The sequence below is a fragment of the Galeopterus variegatus genome, unplaced genomic scaffold, assembly GCF_000696425.1.
Source record: "Galeopterus variegatus unplaced genomic scaffold, G_variegatus-3.0.2 Scaffold937, whole genome shotgun sequence".
Classification (NCBI taxonomy): Eukaryota; Metazoa; Chordata; class Mammalia; order Dermoptera; family Cynocephalidae; genus Galeopterus; species Galeopterus variegatus.
In genome coordinates, this window is record NW_007727048.1 from 363,711 (window position 1) to 384,430 (window position 20,720).

At 36.3% G+C, this 20,720-nt stretch overlaps 1 protein-coding gene across 1 annotated transcript in view; it reads right to left on the reverse strand.

Annotated features, from left to right (window-relative positions):
- FAR2 (fatty acyl CoA reductase 2) overlaps positions 1 to 20,720 on the reverse strand; it is a 53,886-nt gene that overhangs the window by 27,288 nt on the left and 5,878 nt on the right. The window contains exons 2-3 of the mRNA XM_008573588.1: positions 11,309 to 11,484; positions 8,037 to 8,216 (exon numbers count right to left, since the gene is read on the reverse strand). Of these exons, the coding sequence (XP_008571810.1) occupies positions 8,037 to 8,216; positions 11,309 to 11,484 (356 nt within the window). The remainder of the gene's footprint in view (positions 1 to 8,036; positions 8,217 to 11,308; positions 11,485 to 20,720) is intronic.

The following is a 20,720-nucleotide window of genomic DNA, read 5'->3' on the forward strand; positions in this document are numbered from 1 at the left end:
AATTATTGAGCATTTAAGATATGCCTGATGTTAAGACATTCAGACTCACAGCACCCTACTTTGATAATTCATTTGATACTTATTGGAATATGAGCACTATCTATTATTATAATGTTTTCATTTTTTGCTTTTCTTCCACTAGTGCTGAGTATATTCTGGATACTCAATGCCTTTTGATTTAAATTAAATACAGAAAGGTTGAGAAGTTCTTAGGATTGAAAACAACTCCAACTACCTAGAAAAATAGAGGATATTTTGATTATATGGCCACCTGAGGACTGTGAGAGAATGTGAGATAGTGCAAATACCTTTCCATTTTTATAATACGACCACTACCTCATCCCACTTGTGGATCAGCAGTGGATTTCCCTGAGACCATTTTCTCTCACCTCCAAAAATATACAAATTATAGAAACCAGGTCTGGAAGAAATAGAGCTTAATTTCAAAAATGCTGTGAAGAAAAATATCCTAAGAAAACATCAGAACTCAGCAATGCACTGGGATTGAATGTCACGTGGCTGGTACCAGTTGCCATCACTGCTATTACTGTGCATGAAAAGGATAACAGTTGGGGCTTTACAAAGTTTGGTGAGTTTGCTTGTCTTAGAAAATATTGGTTTCATAGATTTCTAAGAACACAGATGCAAAAACTTATGTTATGTAGATGGCTTGTCTATACTCCTAAAGCATTCTTATTTTTAATAAAACAACCAATGAGCATATATCTCTATAGGTAATAGTTGGTTTTAAAATATCATTTCTAATACAACCCATTTACTATCTCATTCAGCCACTTCCTGGGTTCAGACAGATTAGTCTAAAAACGCGCATATCCACTGGTCGAGTGAGACCCTTTTCAGGACCTATACTCAGTCCAGGGTTTCTGCTGCTGTTTGTTCTTAATGTGTTTTTAAAACAGTAAATAAGTTACCATGTGAAAAAGACACTATATATATATATACACCAAAGTGCATTCTGAAATTAACCAAATGTCCTCCAGTACGCTCCAGAAGCTGTTTTGAATCACGGGTCTCAAATTTTAAACTTCTACTTGAATTGTTTCAAAAGAAGCATAAAGACATGGAAAATTTCAGAAAGCAATATGTAAATGTCTGTGTATGCACACACACACAATTTCTTCTAAATATTACTATCTATTTTGGGTTTGAAACTTAGTGAATCAACACCATGGTATCATTGATAATTTTATTATTTATGTATTTTCTGAATGAAATAGCAAGAGGAATATGTATTATTATTTTTCCTTCTAATTTTCTTATGCAACAAGTAGGATAAGCCTAGTGGTATAAAAGGAAAAGCTTTTGGAGAGTAGGTAGTGAACACTTTGTCTTACGATAACGTTTGCTCTCTCCTGTAGTCTGGATTATGTTCTTGCCTTGATTATTGCAATTATAGTGCTGTATGTATTTGCTTATGTGTCTGTTTTCCCACTGTACAATGAATCCAGAAGAGCAGGAATTACATTATTTATCTCTGTGTCTAATCACTTTTCTGCCCCCAGGAGCCAGCTACCTGGCTTATTCAGTAAAGGGATGCTCTTCCACCTGGGAGTCTTGACTGGCCAATTGAGGTGCCATGCAAGGTTTGGGGAAGCAGAGATGGACAATAATAGGAGAGAGTGGGTGAACTCAGAGGTGATGAGGTTGTAGGGAGAATGTGCAAAAAGAAGAAAAGGGATGTCTTTGTAGAGAAGGAAGCAAAACTGGAAGTTACAGTGTTCAATGTCAGTGAAGAGTGTTGAGAAGCTGAAAGGCCAAAGATGACTGACCTCGGTTTGGTGGAGTTGGCTTCACAGTAAATTTAAACTTTTTATTGAGAAGAAGGGTATTTTTGAGCCAATGCTTGTGGTGAATTGGTATCTGTATTTCCCTCCAGACTTTTTTTGAGCACCTGTCCTAGCCCAAACCTGTGTTGGATGCTGAATGGCCTTCTGATGGCCTGACAACGTGAAAGTTACTCAGTTTGTTTAAAGAATAGTTTAACCCTGCTCGGATTTGTTTTTAAAGCCTGGTAATGTTAAAGTACATAGAATTTCCATTTTTTTTGTCAGCTATTTAGATGCCATCTTGAAGCTGTGCCATCCTGAAAATAAAAGCACGAATGCTAGAATTCACTTTTACCTTTCTCCTAGAATAGTTCAAACTTTTTCTAGTGCAAACGATGTGTTCTTTAGTGCAAAGGCAAAACTGCTCTCCAACATCTGCCTGCCTTTCATACCTCCCACAGGGCCATCGTGAGGCCCACTGCTGTGGGCTGCAGACAGCCTTCACGTATCTCCCTGCTTTTTGGCCGTGTACCCTCAGTGCACCACCACAGCGGATTGCACTCAGCGTTTGATCAGGGAGCACCTTTCCTTTTTTTACATGGCAGATTAGCTGTGTCTTCTGGTGGCCAGGTAGCTTCAGAAGGGTGATTAACAGTAGGTACAAACTACTGGGAACTTTCATTCAATGAAAGCATCTATGAATTGAAAGACAACAGGAGGTAAGGAGAGCAGGAAAAAGGGTGCATGGGTTATTGGAACATGAATGGTCCCCATTTCAAATGAGAACTGCTCAATGAAAAAGCACTGTAAGGTGCTCTACTCCCCAAACTCGACTGCTGATAAATAAGAATTACATAGGGACCCTGCTGAAAATCACGATTCCCGAGTGCCCTTTTAGAACCACTAATTCAATTTTCAGGGGTGAGAGTATGATAATCTATATTTTTAACATGCCCTGACAATTCATGGAATCACTAATTTAAAGAAATCCACTCCACAGACTTAAGTACATTGCGGTTAGCTCTCAAAAAGGCATTGTTTCTTGGAGTAAAAATTTCAATAGAATTGAACTTTAAAGGAATTAAATCCCTGGTATTAGGTATGTAAGATATGATGATTACGTGGGTATAGCCAAGTCCTATCAGTTTTTCTTTCCCAAAACACATAGGTGTTTTTATATCTGTTGCCATCCACACCTCTCCATCTCAGGTGATGGGTCTCCCTGCTAATCCACTACCTTTTCCTCTCCCATGAACATATTAATATTCCTAAAGCCCATTTTCATCCAAGTGTTTCCTGGTTGAAACAAAGGAGTAACTAACCAACTGATCCCCCAACACACACATTCTCTCTCTCTCTCTCTCTCACACAAACACACACACACACACACACACACACACACACACACACACACACACACACACACGGCCCTCCTTCAGGTGATCCCCACTGACTGCAGAATTAAATACAATCCCTCTGCATGGTATTCAAAATCTCCCCAGTATGGCCCCAGCCAACCTTTGCAGTTTGATCTCTAATTTCTTCCCTACACATGACATATGTGCTGCCAAAATGGACTTCTAGCTACACAGCTGGTCTTCCTGCTCCAGTTGCTCTGCCTGGTATGTGCTCAGATCTTACCTAGGTACACTCTACCCACTCTTCCAAGTCTATATCATATGCCTAACTTCAGAGAGGTTTTCAACTACCCCTCTCAAATCTGCAACACTCAATGTGTCCTTTTTCCCCACCACATCACACGTATAATTCTACCCTGTGCTATTCATACTGGATGTGAGCTCCTGGAGAGCACAGTTTACATTTTAAGAAAACACCTTTCAGTCTCTAGCACTGCCAAAGATGTGGGTGTACTGGAAAGACCACGGGCTTCAGAATCAAGTGACCATGGATAAAAATTACATCTGTGGCTTATCAGCTCAAAGACATTCAAATAGTTCCTTAGCCTTCCTGAGCTTTTTGCTTAGCAGTGATAATAATATCAATCCTACAATATTACGTTAACGAATTAAATGTCTGTAAAAGTATCTTGCTCACAGTAATTGCTCAATAATGGTTCATCTCTGCCCTTCCCTTCTTAATGAACATTTACTAGATATATTGAAGTATGTTAAATAAAGCAGTAAATATTTTTGAATTCATTTTTCTCATTCCTAATTCTAGTTATTTCAGGTTTTCATAAAGGTGCAAAAGCCCTTTTCTTCTATGCTGGTTTCCCTAAGAGGAGTTAATCTTGGCCATAAAAATAAGGACTCTACCAACCACAACACCCTATCTTTCCTGGTCAGTTATGTGCATTTTAAAAAATATACATTCTGCTTAGCTGTTATTCTGTAAAACTGGAATTCCGCTAGAAATCCCTGATTCATTTACATACATAAATTTCTAAAGATAAATATCACCAAATATGTAGAAGCTAGTAATATAAAGCAGAGATGAGTAAGAATGGTGAGACACTGCCACATGACAAAATGTTTGTGGCCTCTGGGATGAAGGGCTAAAGACAACAGCAGGTACAGGAGCTGGGAAAATTAGTTGCTTAACACCGATGAACAGCCATGACTGTCATACTAACTAAGAGCATTAACTCCTAATTTAAGTTATTATTAAAATGTGTTTTTACTAACATGCTAAAGTTTTTTTTTTTTTTTTTTTTTTTTTTTTTTTTAAAAAAAAAATTTTTTTTTTTTTTTTTTTTTTTTTTTTTTTTACGAACACAATCAAATTCCATCTTTCTGGAATGGTTCAGGACCAAGATTAGTCTGGAAGTTTTCAGATAGGAGCTGAGGGAAGGGACCTGACACCTGACAGTCTGAGGCTAAAGGATGGACAGAAAATGGGGTGGGTTGAATGAGGAGAAACTTGAAGCCTGTAAAGGATGGGACAGGGGTGCTAGGCAAAGGGTTTAAGTTCACAGTCCCATTCCCTTTTGTATTAATAACACTGAGCAGTATCACTCCAACCTAAGCAATTGGGAAAGTTCCTGGCAAACAAATCCAAACCCTCCTTTATTTCCCAGCAGCGGAATTCCCATTCAACTGATTTTCTGGATAGGAAAAAAATAGGCTCATTTACATTATTTTTTTTTTTTGTCTTTTGTCTTTTTCCATGTCCGGCAACGGATCGCAACCCTCAGTGTTGCCCCCGTACCGGACCGGGGACCGGCAACGCGATTGCAACCCTCGGTGTTGCTCCCGCGCCTCGCTCAGCCAGTGAGCGGGAACCGGTCTGTATGTGGGATCCGAACCCTCGGGCGGGAGCGCCGCCGCGCTTCCCAAGTGGCGCACTTATCCAGTGCGCCACCGGGCCGGCCCATCATTTACATTTTTATGGGTGATTTTCTTGAGATCACAAAGCCCAGAGAAGAGCTTCAGGATCATCATGTTGTCTAACTCTTTGTTCCTTTTTAAAAAGTGAGATCTGCTGGAATACCAAGAGCAAGGACAGCTGCTAGACCCCATGAAGTTACTGTTAAAAAACAAAACAAAACAAAAAAAAAAAACTTCCAAGGGAAATAGGAACTTACAAACATTGAAAAATAATTTTGCTTTCACCACAGGCCAATTATTAAATAGAGAAGATATCGGAGAATTTTGTTTTTCTTAAAACAAAGCGACTATACCTGGATTTAGGTGAATTAATGTATATTCAGAATAACTTTAATGGTATTAAAGTTATTTGTTATTCTAAAACTTCAGAAAATTCCATCTGCTATAGAAGTTAAAACAGAAATGATTGTTTAGTTAGTGAGGGTTGCTGGGTTTTATTCAAAGAGTTATTCAAAACTTAACATACAGGCTTCACCCAAAGTTTAAGTAAGAGGTGGGGATAGAGATATGTTAGACATAAAACTTCCATATCCCCAAATATCATCTTCTTCTGGAATTCTGTCACCTATTCTTACTTCTGTCAAAGCAAACAGGAAACAGAACAGTATGAACAGTGATCATCTAATGCCATCAAAAACTTTTCATGTATTCAGCAGATGTTTGAGTCCCTTCTAAGTGTTGACACCAGAGATGCCAAGAGGAACAAGAAATATTCTCTTTCTCTGAGAAGCTTATTGTCTCGTGTAGAATATAAATAAGCAGCCAGGTATTTGGAATGACCTGCGTTAAAAAGCAATGATAAACACGGGCGCCGGGTACTATGCGAGGACTAGGGAAGGATGCCCATGCCGGGGGGCTTCAGGGGAGAACTTTGATGTCTGAGTAGGAATGAACCGGGTGAAGTACAGGTGGAAATAGGCTCTAGGAACAGAAGCATCAAAAGCAAAGGCACAGAGTATGAGGTGGAGGACTAATCACTCATGAGGACTGCAGCACAAATGTACGGGGAGCACTGAGGGAGATGAGGCTGAACAGGTGGTCCCAAATGTCCTGATTAATTTCGAGTTAATAAATAATAGATATGACTTTTTCCCTGTTTGGAAATAAATGTCAGTGCCTTCACTGCATTCCAAATGTATTCTGTTGAGATAAAATATAATTTCCTTCCTAGTTCTGTTTGGCCGTGTATTTGTTATCCTTGGAGAGCAGTAAATGACAGATGGACATAAAAAATGTGTACAAATGACAGATACAGTTTGGTCATAAATCATGTAGCAATTACCTGCCTTTTCTAGTTCACATACGCCTGGGGCAGTACAGAAAGTGATGAATACCTTATGATAAACCAACTTCTCCTCTGGGAGGTGAGTTTATTTTTCTTTGAAACCTGGGAGTATTTAGTGTCTGGACATAGTTTGGGAGGGAGGAAGTGGGGTGGAGGACCTAGAAACCCCTCACTGTGGATGAACTCATTGCTCGTTTCCTACCTCTTTTCTCTTACAAGCTCACAGAGACTCCTTCACTGCCTCCAATTGCACTATGATCTGTCAGGTATGAGAGGGATCAGCAGTGGACTGTGTCACAATAAACTCAGTGTGGGGGCCTGTAATCAAGGGGTGGTCTTCCCCTTTCCTGGGCATATCAAATATGTAGGCACCATGTTTACCAAGAGACAACACTGTAAGAGGGCAGCTAGCTGACAATTCCATCCTGAAAATGCTCTGAGGCTTTATACATACTTTCCTGCATAGACTTTGGGTATCAGAGCATACCTGTCTTTTCTCCAACTCTCCTGACTCTGTTAGCAACTTTCAGTAACTTCCACATCCTAATTTAGATGACTTTCATTCTTCTTTGGCCTGGATATTTTTAAATGACAGGTAAAAATATCTATTCTCAGAGCTGGAGGAGATGAAAATGTTTGCACTGAAGGGAATATACTCCTGATTTATCCAAACTTTTAAAAGAGTATATTTTGCATATAAATACAGTATTACATGAAATTATAATGTGACAAATTCATGGTGAAATAGTCAATTTTTCTTCTGTAATATTTTTTACATAGAGTTTAAAAAACAATAAACTGGGTAAACTTTATAAAATGGAGCAGAATAATGAAGAAGCAGAAAACAGAAACATACTTATTCTGAGACCAGGGCCATGTCCTAAGAAGAAAGTGGTTTTTGTTGGCATGAAGAGAAAAATATTAGACACTATTTCTTCTGAACAGTAGGACAGTAAGGAAAGTGTATCTCAGCCGAATAGGTCACTATTCAGAAGTATTCAGAAGACTGTCACTTCTGCTAGATCTTAGAGGAATTTCTACCTTGATTAGTTCTTCTTTACTAACCATTTGATTAACTGCAATTACATACTCCCTAGTACTGCAATAAGTGCTTTATATAGCTTGATTCACCATCATAACTGAGATGGGCCCATTTTACAAATGAAGGATCTGGGACTCAGAGAGGCCACGGAACTTGTTCAAAGTCACACAGCTAGTAAGTTGTGGAGCTACAGGTTGAACCACAGTCAGTCTGACTCCAAAATTTTTCTTCTGAACGTTTATACTACGTATTTCCTATTTCCTTTATCTAGTGAAAATGCTGAGTTAATCAAGAGGTGCAAACCCCTTCTATGTGTAATATCCCCAAGTACCTCATACTATCCTAAACTATTTAACAAAACATTTTAAGAATTTTCTGTCCCCCTTCCTCTTCAGCAGTATATTCCCTCCAGAAGGTTGAAGAGACTAGCAGGGGCAGGGTAGCTAAAGCTAGCACTTTTTCAAAGCATTTTGTCCAAGAGTGTCCCACTTTATTACCTCATTAATGAATGACTACAAAGAAAAAAAGAGAACTAAATCTGCCCACCCATTGATCTCATCATTGACCCAACTTACTCCATGGAGTCAATGATTTTTTTGGGCTCCACAGTGCATGGATAAATCACTTCGTCGATGTGCTTCAGGTTACAATTAGAAAAGGCAGTAGATATGTGTATGAAGGCTTCCAGCTTTGGCATCTGAGTGGCCATAAACAAGAGCTGCTTGGTGGCGGTGACGTTAAGTTGCACAGCATGTCTAAAGAAGATTAAACAGAAAGGAATACAAGGAGGTAATTCAGCGTCCTGCCTTGCGGTAACCGCACCCACTCCAACAGCTGGCATGTCTATCAGATTTTGGTGGCTACATCAAAGGACCAGGAAGAAAAGGATGGGTCATGGTTACACAGTTATGTGATACTCGGAATGTGTTACGTGTTGATGATGTGTTTTGTGTACATAAATCCTATTCACTGAAGCACTATACGTATTGTATTTAGAGGTCACTTGGTTTTGATCAACTGGAAGGTAAAAAGTCCCAGTCCTCTGAATTTATAAACGGACTTCTATAAGCAGCCACTAAAAGAACATAAGTACATAAGCATCTAACTCAAGAAGTTTGAAAATACAAATAAACTGGAGGAGGACAATAGTGGATTTTTGAATGAGCAACATAATTCACTATTGTAAAAGTCCGGGTCAGACATGAAAACTGATGTCAAAATCCTAAATTGTAGCTAACAGAATACAAAGTTACATAAACACAGTATGTGGTGACAGTGAAATAGTTCATCCAAAGAATACATGGTTTATCCAAAAACAGGAAACCTGTTAACCTAGTTTAACTCAAAAAGAGAAAAACTATATGATCATCTACATACATTATGAAAAGTTTTAAAATGACATTTCATATCCATTCCAAATTTAATTAAAGACATTCACTAAAGTAGAATATAAACATTAAGCAATATGTATTTCAATTTGCTGTTAAAAGCTAGGGGAACTGCTTTTAAAGTCAGGGCTAGGAAGAATGACTATAGTCACTACAGCTCTGCTCTGAAGTCCCAGCCATGTAATTAGAGAGGAAAATAAAATTAATGAACAGATATAAGAATTAAAAATGCAGTCACACAAATCACTATCAGATTATGAAAGTGTGTATCTGAAAAACAAACAGAAGCAGCTTTAAAAAAACTGGGATAAACAATAAGATAATTCAGTAAGGTGTCTGCTTATAAAAATTATGTAAATTAATCACTAGCTTTCCTATATATAAACAAAAATTAGAGAATTCAGTGGAGGAAAGGTACATGTTCATCTGAACATTTAAAAAATACACAAAATTGGGCCGGCCCGGTGGCGCACTGGAGAGTGCACCGCTTGGGAGTGCAGCGGCGCTCCCGCCGAGGGTTCGGATCCCATGTGGAGACCGGTTCCCGCTCACTGGCTGAGCGCGGTGCGGGCGCAACACCGAGGGTTGCGATTCCGTTGCCAGTCCCCAGTGTGGGCGGGACACTGAGGGTTGCAATCCCGTTACCGGTCAGTAAAAAAGACAAAAAGGAAAAAAAAATACACTAAATTAATCATAAGTGAGTATATAAAAAATGGTAAAACAGTGTGGGCGTGACACTGAGGGTTGCAATCCCGTTACCGGTCAGTAAAAAAGACAAAAAGGAAAAAAAAATACACTAAATTAATCATAAGTGAGTATATAAAAAATGGTAAAACAGTGTGGGCGTGACACTGAGGGTTGCAATCCCGTTACCGGTCAGTAAAAAAGACAAAAAGGAAAAAAAAATACACAAAATTAATCATAAGTGAGTATATAAAAAATGGTAAAACTTTATTAAGGGTTATAACAGAAAAATTGAATAAATGGAAAGACATAGTGTTCATGGATAGGAAGAATCGATATTTTAAATGTGTCATTTTTTCTAAATTAATCTACATATACAAGGTAATCCTAATCAAACTCCCCAAATTTTTAAAAGCTTGGCAAAATTATTCTAAATTTACTTAAGAATAAGCAGGTTAGAATAGTTAGGAAATTTTTTTAAAAAGAAGAGTGCTGTGGGAGTACTTACCCTAATATAATAAAAATTACAGTAATTAAATGAGAAATGGCAGAAAAAGTCAAATTGATGGAACAAAATAAAGACTTTAAAAATTGGAAATTTTAAGAGTTTCATTTATAAGTTTCTTATATGAGTTTCATTTCTAATAGAGTGAAAATAAATCATTTAATAAATGTTGTTTAAGAACTAACCATCTGTTAGAAAAAAAAAAGCTATTTTACCTTCACACCTACATCACTCTTTGCAGAATTTTCCTGAATATTCCTCTTTATAGCTGAATAAAACTTAAATAGATCAAAGATTTAAATGTAAAAGTGAAACCATAACAATACTAGAAGAAATTATGAATAACTACATATATAATAGAGTTGAAAGAGAAAAGATACATTGTTAAAATATTTTGAGCCTTATAATGACAAAAAGTTAATATGCTGAATCTTCCAAATAGTCTTAAAATTAATAATAAAAAATGTTTCAATAGAAAAAAAGGAAAATAACATGAACAGGCATTTCACAAAATAGTAAAATGCCAGTCAGCATTTAAGCATTGTCAGTCTTTCTAATCATCAAAGAAATAAGAATCAGAACACGTAATACCATTTCCACTATCATATTGTCAATATTAAGAATAATTAAATAATTATAATTTGTATTGTTGTGAATGTTAGAAATAACTATTCATGTGCACAAGGACAGTGTAAATTGACACCATCTTTTTGGAGAGCAATTTAGCATTATATGTAAAAATGTAAACTGTTCATAACCTGGGCACACCTGACATATATCTGACAATTCTACTTTCTGGGAATTTACTCCAAAGAGAGCACACACAGGGGTAAAAACATTATGTACAGAGATGTTCATTGCAGATTGGTTTATAGTGGTAAAAAATTAGAACAACCAAATGTTCACCCAAAACAGAACTGGATGAGTAATTATATATATATATATATATATTAATAGAATATTTACTGACAATGAGAGATATCCAAAAATATTATTGAGCATGTTACAAAACAGCATTCTCAACTGGATGCCTTTTTTTGTAAAATTGGACATATCTATATAATCATAGGTACATAAAAAAAATGTTGGAATGGATATTCTCCACAGTATTAAATGGTTATCCCCAGCTGGTGGGATTTTGGAGAAGTTTTGCTTCTTTGATTTTGTTTGTTTTGTTTTGTTTTTACAGAAACCATGAAGAAAGTAAATGTACATGTGCACAGAAAACACACGTATTCAAGCCATGGGAGGGAAATGGGAATGTATGTACCTCAGAGGGTCATCAAAGCGTACAGTAGCTGCACAGTGGAAGATAATGTTGGTACACGACAGAAGTTCCTCCATGTCTTCCTTGCTGATGGCAAGGTCACTCTGATTGAGATCTGCATAAATAGCTCTGATCTTCTCGTGCACATTTGGACAAACTTCTTTGACTTTCTCAAACAGCTGAAACATAAATATAGAGCAATATACAAAGATCATCATCATCATCATCATCATCATCATATTGTTGTTTGCACTGACGCATTTCAATATAGTTCCTATAATTTGGTTTCAATTGTAATATCCCTCAAAGAAGGCATCTACTAAAGAGCCATCTGGTTTACTTCAGGCAATTCAGTCAATGGGAGAAACATTTGAAAAAGTCAGTTCCAATAACTAGTAAGGCGTGTATGTATTTTAAACTTTTCCTGCAGGGCGAAGGAGTGATAGTAAGTCATCCACATCCTTCTTTTATCCTCTTTTCCCCTTTAAGGCAGTTTCGTTTTTATAAATGGTGATAGTTTCCATTTTTTGCTGGTAATTAACTTTTTTCAGTTCAAAATTATCAGCCTTTACACAGCCTTTACAAATTACTGGCAATGTTACCAACAACTTGGTTAACAGGCCCAGATTAACAAGATGTTAGCAGCACAAACATAATTGGAAAATAACAAACCAAGCAAATTTCTATTGGGAGAAACAAGCAAAAATTTTATGTAATCTCATTCTAATATAAATGGCAATTATTGTCTAGTAAAAGAGTTACATGAGTTCATGCATTTTTTATAGAATTTTAATTGATTTTTTAATATTCTCTACTTCCCCCCCACGCAGAAATTCTTAGATTTAGTTGGTATTTTCTGTTTTCTCAGAAAATACAACCTTAATAAAATGATCTTGGTTCCAACCTACTTTGACAAAATGGAATTTTACTGTAGTATAGGTATGGCATGTTAACAGGGAGGAAAAGAAAAGTATAGTACACATTTAGAAAGCTTAAGAGCAGAGAAAATTAGTCTGTGATTTTAATCATAATATAGTAGCAGAGAGAATTCTCTCCTCCTTAACCCTAAAACAATGCTTTCATCTGTTCCTTGATCTTTAGTAGCAGGCTGTTTCTTTCTGTTAGAGATCTACCCTGGGCTTTTTTACTGGATAATAAAAGTTGATCTCAGGTAGTCAGTGAAATCATGTCTCATTTTTCTCAGACAAGACTATGTTCAGAGGCCATCTGGGAATTCAATGAAGATGACTAGAGAAGGAAATCAAGTCCACTTATTGGCCTGGCAAGTTCACATACTTCTGGCTCTGAGCTACCATTTTTCTGCACTGTAGGGTCAACCTTTTCAGGGGTGTTACTGCAATTCTGAAAATAACTTGGAAGTTAGGTCAATCCTCCATGCTTTCTTGACATCTGGGATTGAAAAGGCTGATAAATTGTCCTAGGCACATTCTCAACAAAGAGGTCATACTAGCTCTTCCAAAGAAGATCTTGAAAAGTTCTTCTAATCGTGATCAATTGTAAACATGCTTAATGTTTGCTTTCACAGCCAAATGTTTCCCTTCTTGACAGTTCATGTTAATTGTACAACAAACATAAGTTAGATATTTTTTTTGATAAGTTTATCTAAAATTTGCACAGTTTGCCCCTTTTATAATAACTGAATTTGTAGAAGGTTCTTTTTGAGTCTGCATGGTAGATTTTATTCACTGGAAATTTATTTAGGGCTCTTTGGACTCTTTGGCTTTGGCCTGTGATGACTTCTGGATTCTGGACAGCAAGAAGCAGGGGATGACTTCAGCGTCCACCCTTCTAGTGATGGGATTCCTTATAAATGATATAAGCTGCCTCAAGTACATTTTTTTTTTGCCTTTGGTTTTTGTGGCTTTACTGTTACACCATATTGTACTTTCAGACAACCTGTGCAATGTTGAACAGCACTGAGATACCACATTTACAGCATTACTATTTTAGGAGATTACCATTTTAGGAAATAATGTTCCAATCTACGTTCTTTTTTTATTCAAAATATTTTAACATTTACTTGTACATATTTGTGGGGTACAGTATGTTGTTTCAATACATGTATATATTGAACAATGATTCACTGAGGGTAGATAGCATAGCTTTGTACCCCTTAGTCCATTACATTTCCTTCTCTTCCCCAACCCCCACCCCCTGCCTCTGGTAACCATTATTCTATAGTATAATTTTTAAATTGTACTATGTTCATTCAGATATGCCCTCTCATTTGAAAATACAAATCAATAGATACTACATAGATTGGTAAACATTATTCTATTGATTTGTATTTTCAAATGAGAGGGCATGTCTAAAAATTGTACTATGTAATATACTAATTCTACTATGTATTGTAAATTTTCTGATCTAGACAGTAGTTCATTATAGTCAGTTGAAATAAATCAATAAAATGGCTGCATAGTTTCAAACACAGTGCTAAATGGGGATCCCATGTTACTAAATCAGCCACCACTAATACGACTTGCTTTGTTAGGAATCTCACCATAGTGCTACAGCTGCTAACAAAATAGTACTCTCTGAATGTTGCCACATCCTATAGAGTGCTAGAGATGACAGCCAATGGCCATCCAACAGCCCAGTAATTTTGGCCAGCACTTTTCTAAGTGTTATCTACCAAGTGAACTGCTTTGGAATCACTAGTATGCATATTAAAAAACTGTAGATTTCTGGGCCCCATCCCATACTGGGGCATACCCAGGAGTTTGCATTTCACATCAAGTTCCCCTTTGATTTTAGCGCTTGCAAATGATGAAAATTCCTCTAGTTTGAATGTTAACATGAACAATTGCAGATGAACCATTGCATATGATTCATTTCCTTTTAAAATTGTCCACAGCATTCTTCATATCAGTGATTTTCAAGCTGTGGGCATAAAATAAAAATCAGGGAACCTGGATAAAAATTACTTCCTTACTCCACCTTTGGAGATCCTGACTCTGTAATTTGGTGTGTGTTCCAGGTTTTTTTCTTAACCACCTCCACAGATGGGTCTGGTGGTGCAGGTACCATACTTGGGGAAACACGGCTGAAAATTCATGTCCATTCTTAAATTCGGGTCTTGTATTTCCCCCTCTAGTTTGTAAACTTCTTGATTCTTTTTCATTTCTTCATGCTTGACAGTATATGGTTTGTTGAAAAGATTCAAATTTTGCTTGTTGAATTGAAATTAATTCCTGTAACAATAGTAATAACTATGAATGGGAGCTTGATTCCTGAAATTGCTTGGTTACCGGCTCTTCTGTATTGGTGTGATGAAATATAGCACATAGGTACTGCTGAAAGAGAACACAGAGTGTTCCCTATGTCTTCTATATTAACTGCCAGTGGGAACTCAAAGTGTCCAGACCAGAGCCTCTTTTTCTTGGTAACAATGATGAGACTGAAGTACAAGATGAAATGGGGTAAATGGATTCTGGATAGACACCAGCTCTTCTGGAAGTTTTCTTTTGCTAATATGAGACATTAATTAAAGGTAAGAAAAAATACATGGCATAAAAATAAGTAGAAAAAACATAATTTCAAAAATTGCATCAAAAGAGCTTACTAAAATTATTTTAAATTCTAAGAGGTTATCATGTTCCTTCTCTTTTTAAAAAAACATGTATTTGTATTTATTTGTGGGATACAGTGAGTTTCCATACATGTGTATACCGCACAATTATTGACTTAAGGTACTCATGACATAAATATATATATTCTCTACTTCATGGCTTAGGACTGAGAAGGTAAAGGGTCGAATGACTACTAGCCATGATCAAAACTCAAGCAGGGGATTGCTGCTTTTCCATTTTATGAAAGCTTGTTCTTGACAAGAGTAGAATACATTTCTGTGGTCACTGAAAGATAACAGCTGGGAGGCAATCTACGCATTTTGTATGCTATGCATTCCTCTTGGAAAGTTTAGGAGTGCTGCATTGATTTGACATTACACAGGCAAGTATTTCTCTTAATTTGTTTTTAAACACAAGAGACTATTCTATTTACAGGAATAGTTACTTGTAGCCCAGAGGCAAGAGAGAAACTTTGCAAACCCTAAGTAAAAAAATTCAGCAGACTGAGAAAACCAGGAAGAGAAATTTCTTGGTTTCAATAAATTCCTTGGGTATGACTTTTATAGGCTGCATTTTAATTTGAAGCGGGAATTGCATGAGGGGTAGGGGCTGCATTTATATAATGCTTTTGAAACAATGTAGAAGCCCTGAACTTGGATTCCTACAGTCAACTAGTTATCCACATGACCTCACTTTGTAAGTGTCCGCAGGAGGTTTGGTCTCTACTTCCTGGGGATCATTAAAGGTAATTGTATCTTTCCTAATAATGAAAGTCTTTGATCTTTATTCATTTTACTGACTTCTCTCTTCAAATATAACTACAGTCATCCTCCCATATCCAAGAGGGGATGTGTTCCAAGAACCCAGTGTATGCCTGAAATTGCAGACTGTACTGTTTTTTCCTATACATACGTACCTGTGATAAAGTTAAATTTATAAATTAGGCACAGTAAGAGATTAACAACAATAACTAATAATAAAATAGAACAATTATAACAATATACTGTAGTAAAAGTTATGTGAATGTGGTCTGCCTCTCTCTCTCTCAAAATTTCTTGTCATACTGCACCATAGGTAACTGAAACTGTGGAAAGCAAAACCGTGGGTAAGCAGGGACTGCTGAAAATTGTTTAGTTTCAATAACCCCCCAAATTTGCTTAATATATTTATTTTGCAAAAAAAAAAAAAAGGTAAGGCCTCTTAAACTAAAGGGCAATCTCTAAAGAATATCTGGTGTTCCAAAGTGAAAGAGAGATTGTAACATTTATTAAAGAATTTTTAGTGCAGCGTAAAAACAAAACAATGGATTCTGCAAGTTAGCGCTAGTCTGAGAACAATTAAACACAAATAAGAGCATCTAAACTAAAGCAAAAAAAATTATACCCAATATTCAGATACACAAAAATTTACAAAATACTAGGATTTTGCTAGCTCCATAGTAACTCCCACAAGATGTAGAGTATTAATCTAGAAGTTTTTACTGCTTTAGTGAGGACCATTTCTATAAGACCATAAGGCAGCATAGTGTCATAATGTGGTTATCAAACTTTGACGTATAGCAGGGTTGCTTGGGAAGTTGTTTAAACAAACAAACAATAATGAAACAGATGACCTGACCCTGGAGATTCTCAATCAACAGTTTTGAGTTGAAGCTTGGGCATCTGTACTTTCTCTTTTTTTGGCAGCTGGTGGACAGGGTTCAAACCCTGGACCTTGGTGTTATCAGCCCCACGCTCTAAGCAACTGAGCTAACTGGCCAGCCCATTTCTTACAAGTGCTCTAATGATTCTGATATACACTGAAGGTGAGAACCATTGGTGTATCGGAAAGATCTCAGGCTCTTTGGAGTCATGAAGGACTGAGTTTGAATTCTGATTCTACCATTTATTAGCTGTGTGACTGGGACAAGTTACCTACCTCTCTGGGCCTTTATGTCTTTATTTGCATATTTATCTGAAATACCAATCACTTATTCTGTGATCTAGGAGAATTAGTGACTAAGGATATGTCATGCTATTCTTAAAAACAATTTTGCATTTAACACAATGTTAGTTCAATTTGCTTAAGAATCTATAGTAAGTGCTAAAGGCAAAACAATGTTCAGTTCGTCACCTTGATATTCTTCACCCCCACACTAAAGGCCAGTTTCCCAGATTTCTTCTTTGACAATAAGTAACTGAGCAAGAAAGGAGCTAGAGTGACTAGGAAGATGGAGATCAACCTGGAGATGATTTCTACTCTCTAACAGGATTGGTGGCATCTCTGCATTATCCGTGCTAATGGATGGAAAAAGTGATGATGTTAACCCAGAAGTGGCAGGCAATAATTTCTCCTTCCTGATGATATTGTCAACCAAGGAAGCAGTTTGCTAAGGGAGGCAGTGCAGTGCAGGAGGGACAGCATGCTGAGAAACGAGAGAACCACATTCAGATCTGGCTGTGTCGCCTCCTTGGCACAGATTACATAACCTTGAATAGATGACAACTTGGATTAATTTCTCAATTAATTGTGACATAGGAATAAGGCATACCACAGAGATTTCTGAGGATTAAATAATGCTTAGCATAGTCCTGCCACTTAGTAGGTCCTTAATAGGAAAATCCCCTTTCCTTTTCCACAACAATACTCCATTTGGAAAAGCTGATAAGCAGAAAGCTATGTGGGAATGTGTGTGTACAGTCAGCTGTGTTTATCAGCAGGTTTCGCATTTATGGATTCAACCAACTGTGGACTGAAAATTTTTTAAAAAATGACAATAAAAAGCAACAACACAGATGCTCCTCGACTTACGATTGGGTTATGTGCTGCTCATCATAAATTGAAAATATTGCAAGTTGAAAGTGCGTTTTCAACTTAGGATATTTTCAATTAACGATGGGTTTATCCAGATGTAACCCAATCCTCAGTCAAGGAGTTTACTGAATGTGTGTGGCTTTTGCACCATTGTAATATTGAAAAATCATTAAGTCAAACCATCATAAATTGGGGGAAAATCTGTACAAGAATAAAAAAATAATACAAACAAAAAATAGTGTAATAATTTATACAGCATTTACATTGTATTAGGTATTATAAGTAACCTAGGGATGATTTAAAGTGTATGGACGAGGAGAAGATGTGAGCAGGATATGTGCAAATACAATGCCATTTTCTATCAGGGACTTGAGCATCCAGGGATTTTGGTACCCTGTGGAGTATGTGGGGGTGTCCTGGAACCCATGCCCTGCAGATGCTGAGGGAGCACTGTATTTGTGTGTGTTGAGTAATGCTAAGGTTTCTGATTATACCGTGTGATCCCGATAGTTCTGAGAATTGAATTTATCCTGGAATCATGTTGAATCCCATGGCTTGGTGACTTTTTGAATGAAATGGGTATGAGCAATTTGAAGCTTTTAAGGAAAATCTTGATGTGATTGGAAGAAATTTAAAAAGTAGGGGAGAAATATGAAATCATGCTAGTGACCGAATTAACCAGTGAATGGCATTGTAAAAGAAAGAAAGAAAGAGACTGAGAAAATAAATTACTTCTGTTTCTGAAACTGTTATATATATCCCTGGGACCAGATCAATTTCTTTCTTTCTCTTAAAAGAAAGGAAATGGTCAACAGTGGAGAGGTTGAACATGCTTCAGCTGATCTGAGTTAGATAACTGTCAAACTGAAGACCTGTTACACTCTTTTAAATGTGTGTCTGTTAATCATGGGAAATTTAAATTACCGGCAAGATTATATTTCTTCTAGCCAAATTTATAGAAGTCTCTTTCTTTTTTTTGTGAATAGTTTCTTAGGAAAATTTTTTTTAAAAAAAACAGTAATTGAACAAAACTGGCTTTGGGAGTTTAAAATGCAAATTTTTGTTTCCAATTGCCTTTGCCTTATATAGAGGTTTAACAGAATCATTAATGTCAAGCAGAAATTCATTTCTGGAAGTTGAAAACAAGCAGCTTTTACACAGGGTAGCCTTGACCAAGCATGAAAATGCTTTATCCCCCTTACCAAAGAGTCTTTGAAAATTAACAAGGAACTCGTAAAATGAAATTAACATTTCTGTTGCGTGCTTCTTAATAATCAACAACGTCAAATTGTCGGCCTGTTCTTTGCAGGTGTTATTTAATTGAAAGTTAATATTTTTAGTTCAAAGTTAATTTGCTTCTGTTGCGTGCTTCTTAATAATCAACAACGTCAAATTGTTGGCCTGTTCTTTGCAGGTGTTATTTAATTGAAAGTTAATATTTTTAGTTCAAAGTTAATTTGTTTAAATGCATTGGTTTACCTGTGAGGTAACAAACAGTGATAGTTTCAAAAATGATTCAATAAACTATTTCATAAAAGTTTGATATCTTTAATTGTCTTTAATCATGTTCGGTGAATTGAGGACCCAGCGTGTAACCCTGCATGATTCATTACCCAAAGCTCTCCATTGCATTTCAAAGTTGATTTACTGCAGGGGCAACTGAGGGCTTACTGAGTAATTCACATTTTTCCAGAGAAACTGACTTGAAGTATTCAGTGCAACCTGCCAAGCTCTGCCTTTGTTTATAGAGCCACTTCCTGGTGACATCAAATGGGATAGCCCCTCCCTGGACACCCTGAATTTTGTCTGGTTTTCTTAGATGACACATTCTAAATCTGGGACAATTTCATCGCAACCCTTCCTTTATCTTATTACTATAGCTTAATAAGAAAAGCTCAACCATTTTTGATTTCCTCTCAATGTGACATCTTTTAGAGTCTGAGCTCACAATAATTCTTAAATATCAACATCACTTTTAATATAAATTTCAACGGGTTGGGGTTTTATTTTTCAGATATGAATACTGTCTTCTTATTTCTTGATATTTCCTTAAGGAGTTATTTCGAATAGATAATCCTAAACTGATATACATAGGACATGATTGTTGTAAAAAGAAACATATCTTTAAGACACTAAAGACTCAAAATGATCTCAGCATTTCTTTGAACTTCACAACTGAATGATTTATTCACAACTTATTATCTGTTATAGTGGAGAAGCGCCATCCATGCCTTTTTAAGCCAAGCCATATTCAAGATAGCAATATAGATAAAATTATCAACTTCTCTAACTAGATTTGTTTTTAATGCAATGGAAATCTGGTTGGTTCATAATTAGGTGAGCATATTTTTTATAATTAAGAGACTAAGCAACCAGTCTGGGAACCCCGGGGACCCACAAGTTGAATAGCATTGGTCTGTGGTGAGCACCTTCATATTTCAACACATGAAATCTGGCGTGTTTTCCTTAAGAGCTCCTCAAATTTCATGAAAAACTAAAAGATAATTTTCTAAAACAATGTGGAATACTTCAAATCATATTTCTAATAAAAAAGCCAAACTATGTAATTTTGATAAACAGTTTCAAAACTAAAAATGAACTGGATTTATATCCGATGACATAATTTTGGAAATTCATGAATGCTTTGCTGTCTTATTTATTTGCTATTTTAAAAGGTGGGTGGTTCCCCCCCACACTGTAAAAGTGAAACACATTCATTGTAATTTTATTTGGACAACTTGGAAAGTAGAAGATTACTGATATTTTGTTTTTTTTCACTATTTATTAAAGAGGGTGCTTTTTCCCTCACCATAAAAGTTACATGGTCATTATAATTGTAATTTGAAAATCTGAAAATGTCAAAAAATAAAATTAATCCAAGATCATATTGGCATTTAAGGTCATTAGTTGAGATTATATTGAATATGGTTTTGCATATTTTTTGCACTGAATATATTATAAGCATTACCTTGTGTCATTTACTGTTTTATTGAACATGATTTTTTTTTTTTTTTTTTTTTTTGTCTTTTTCC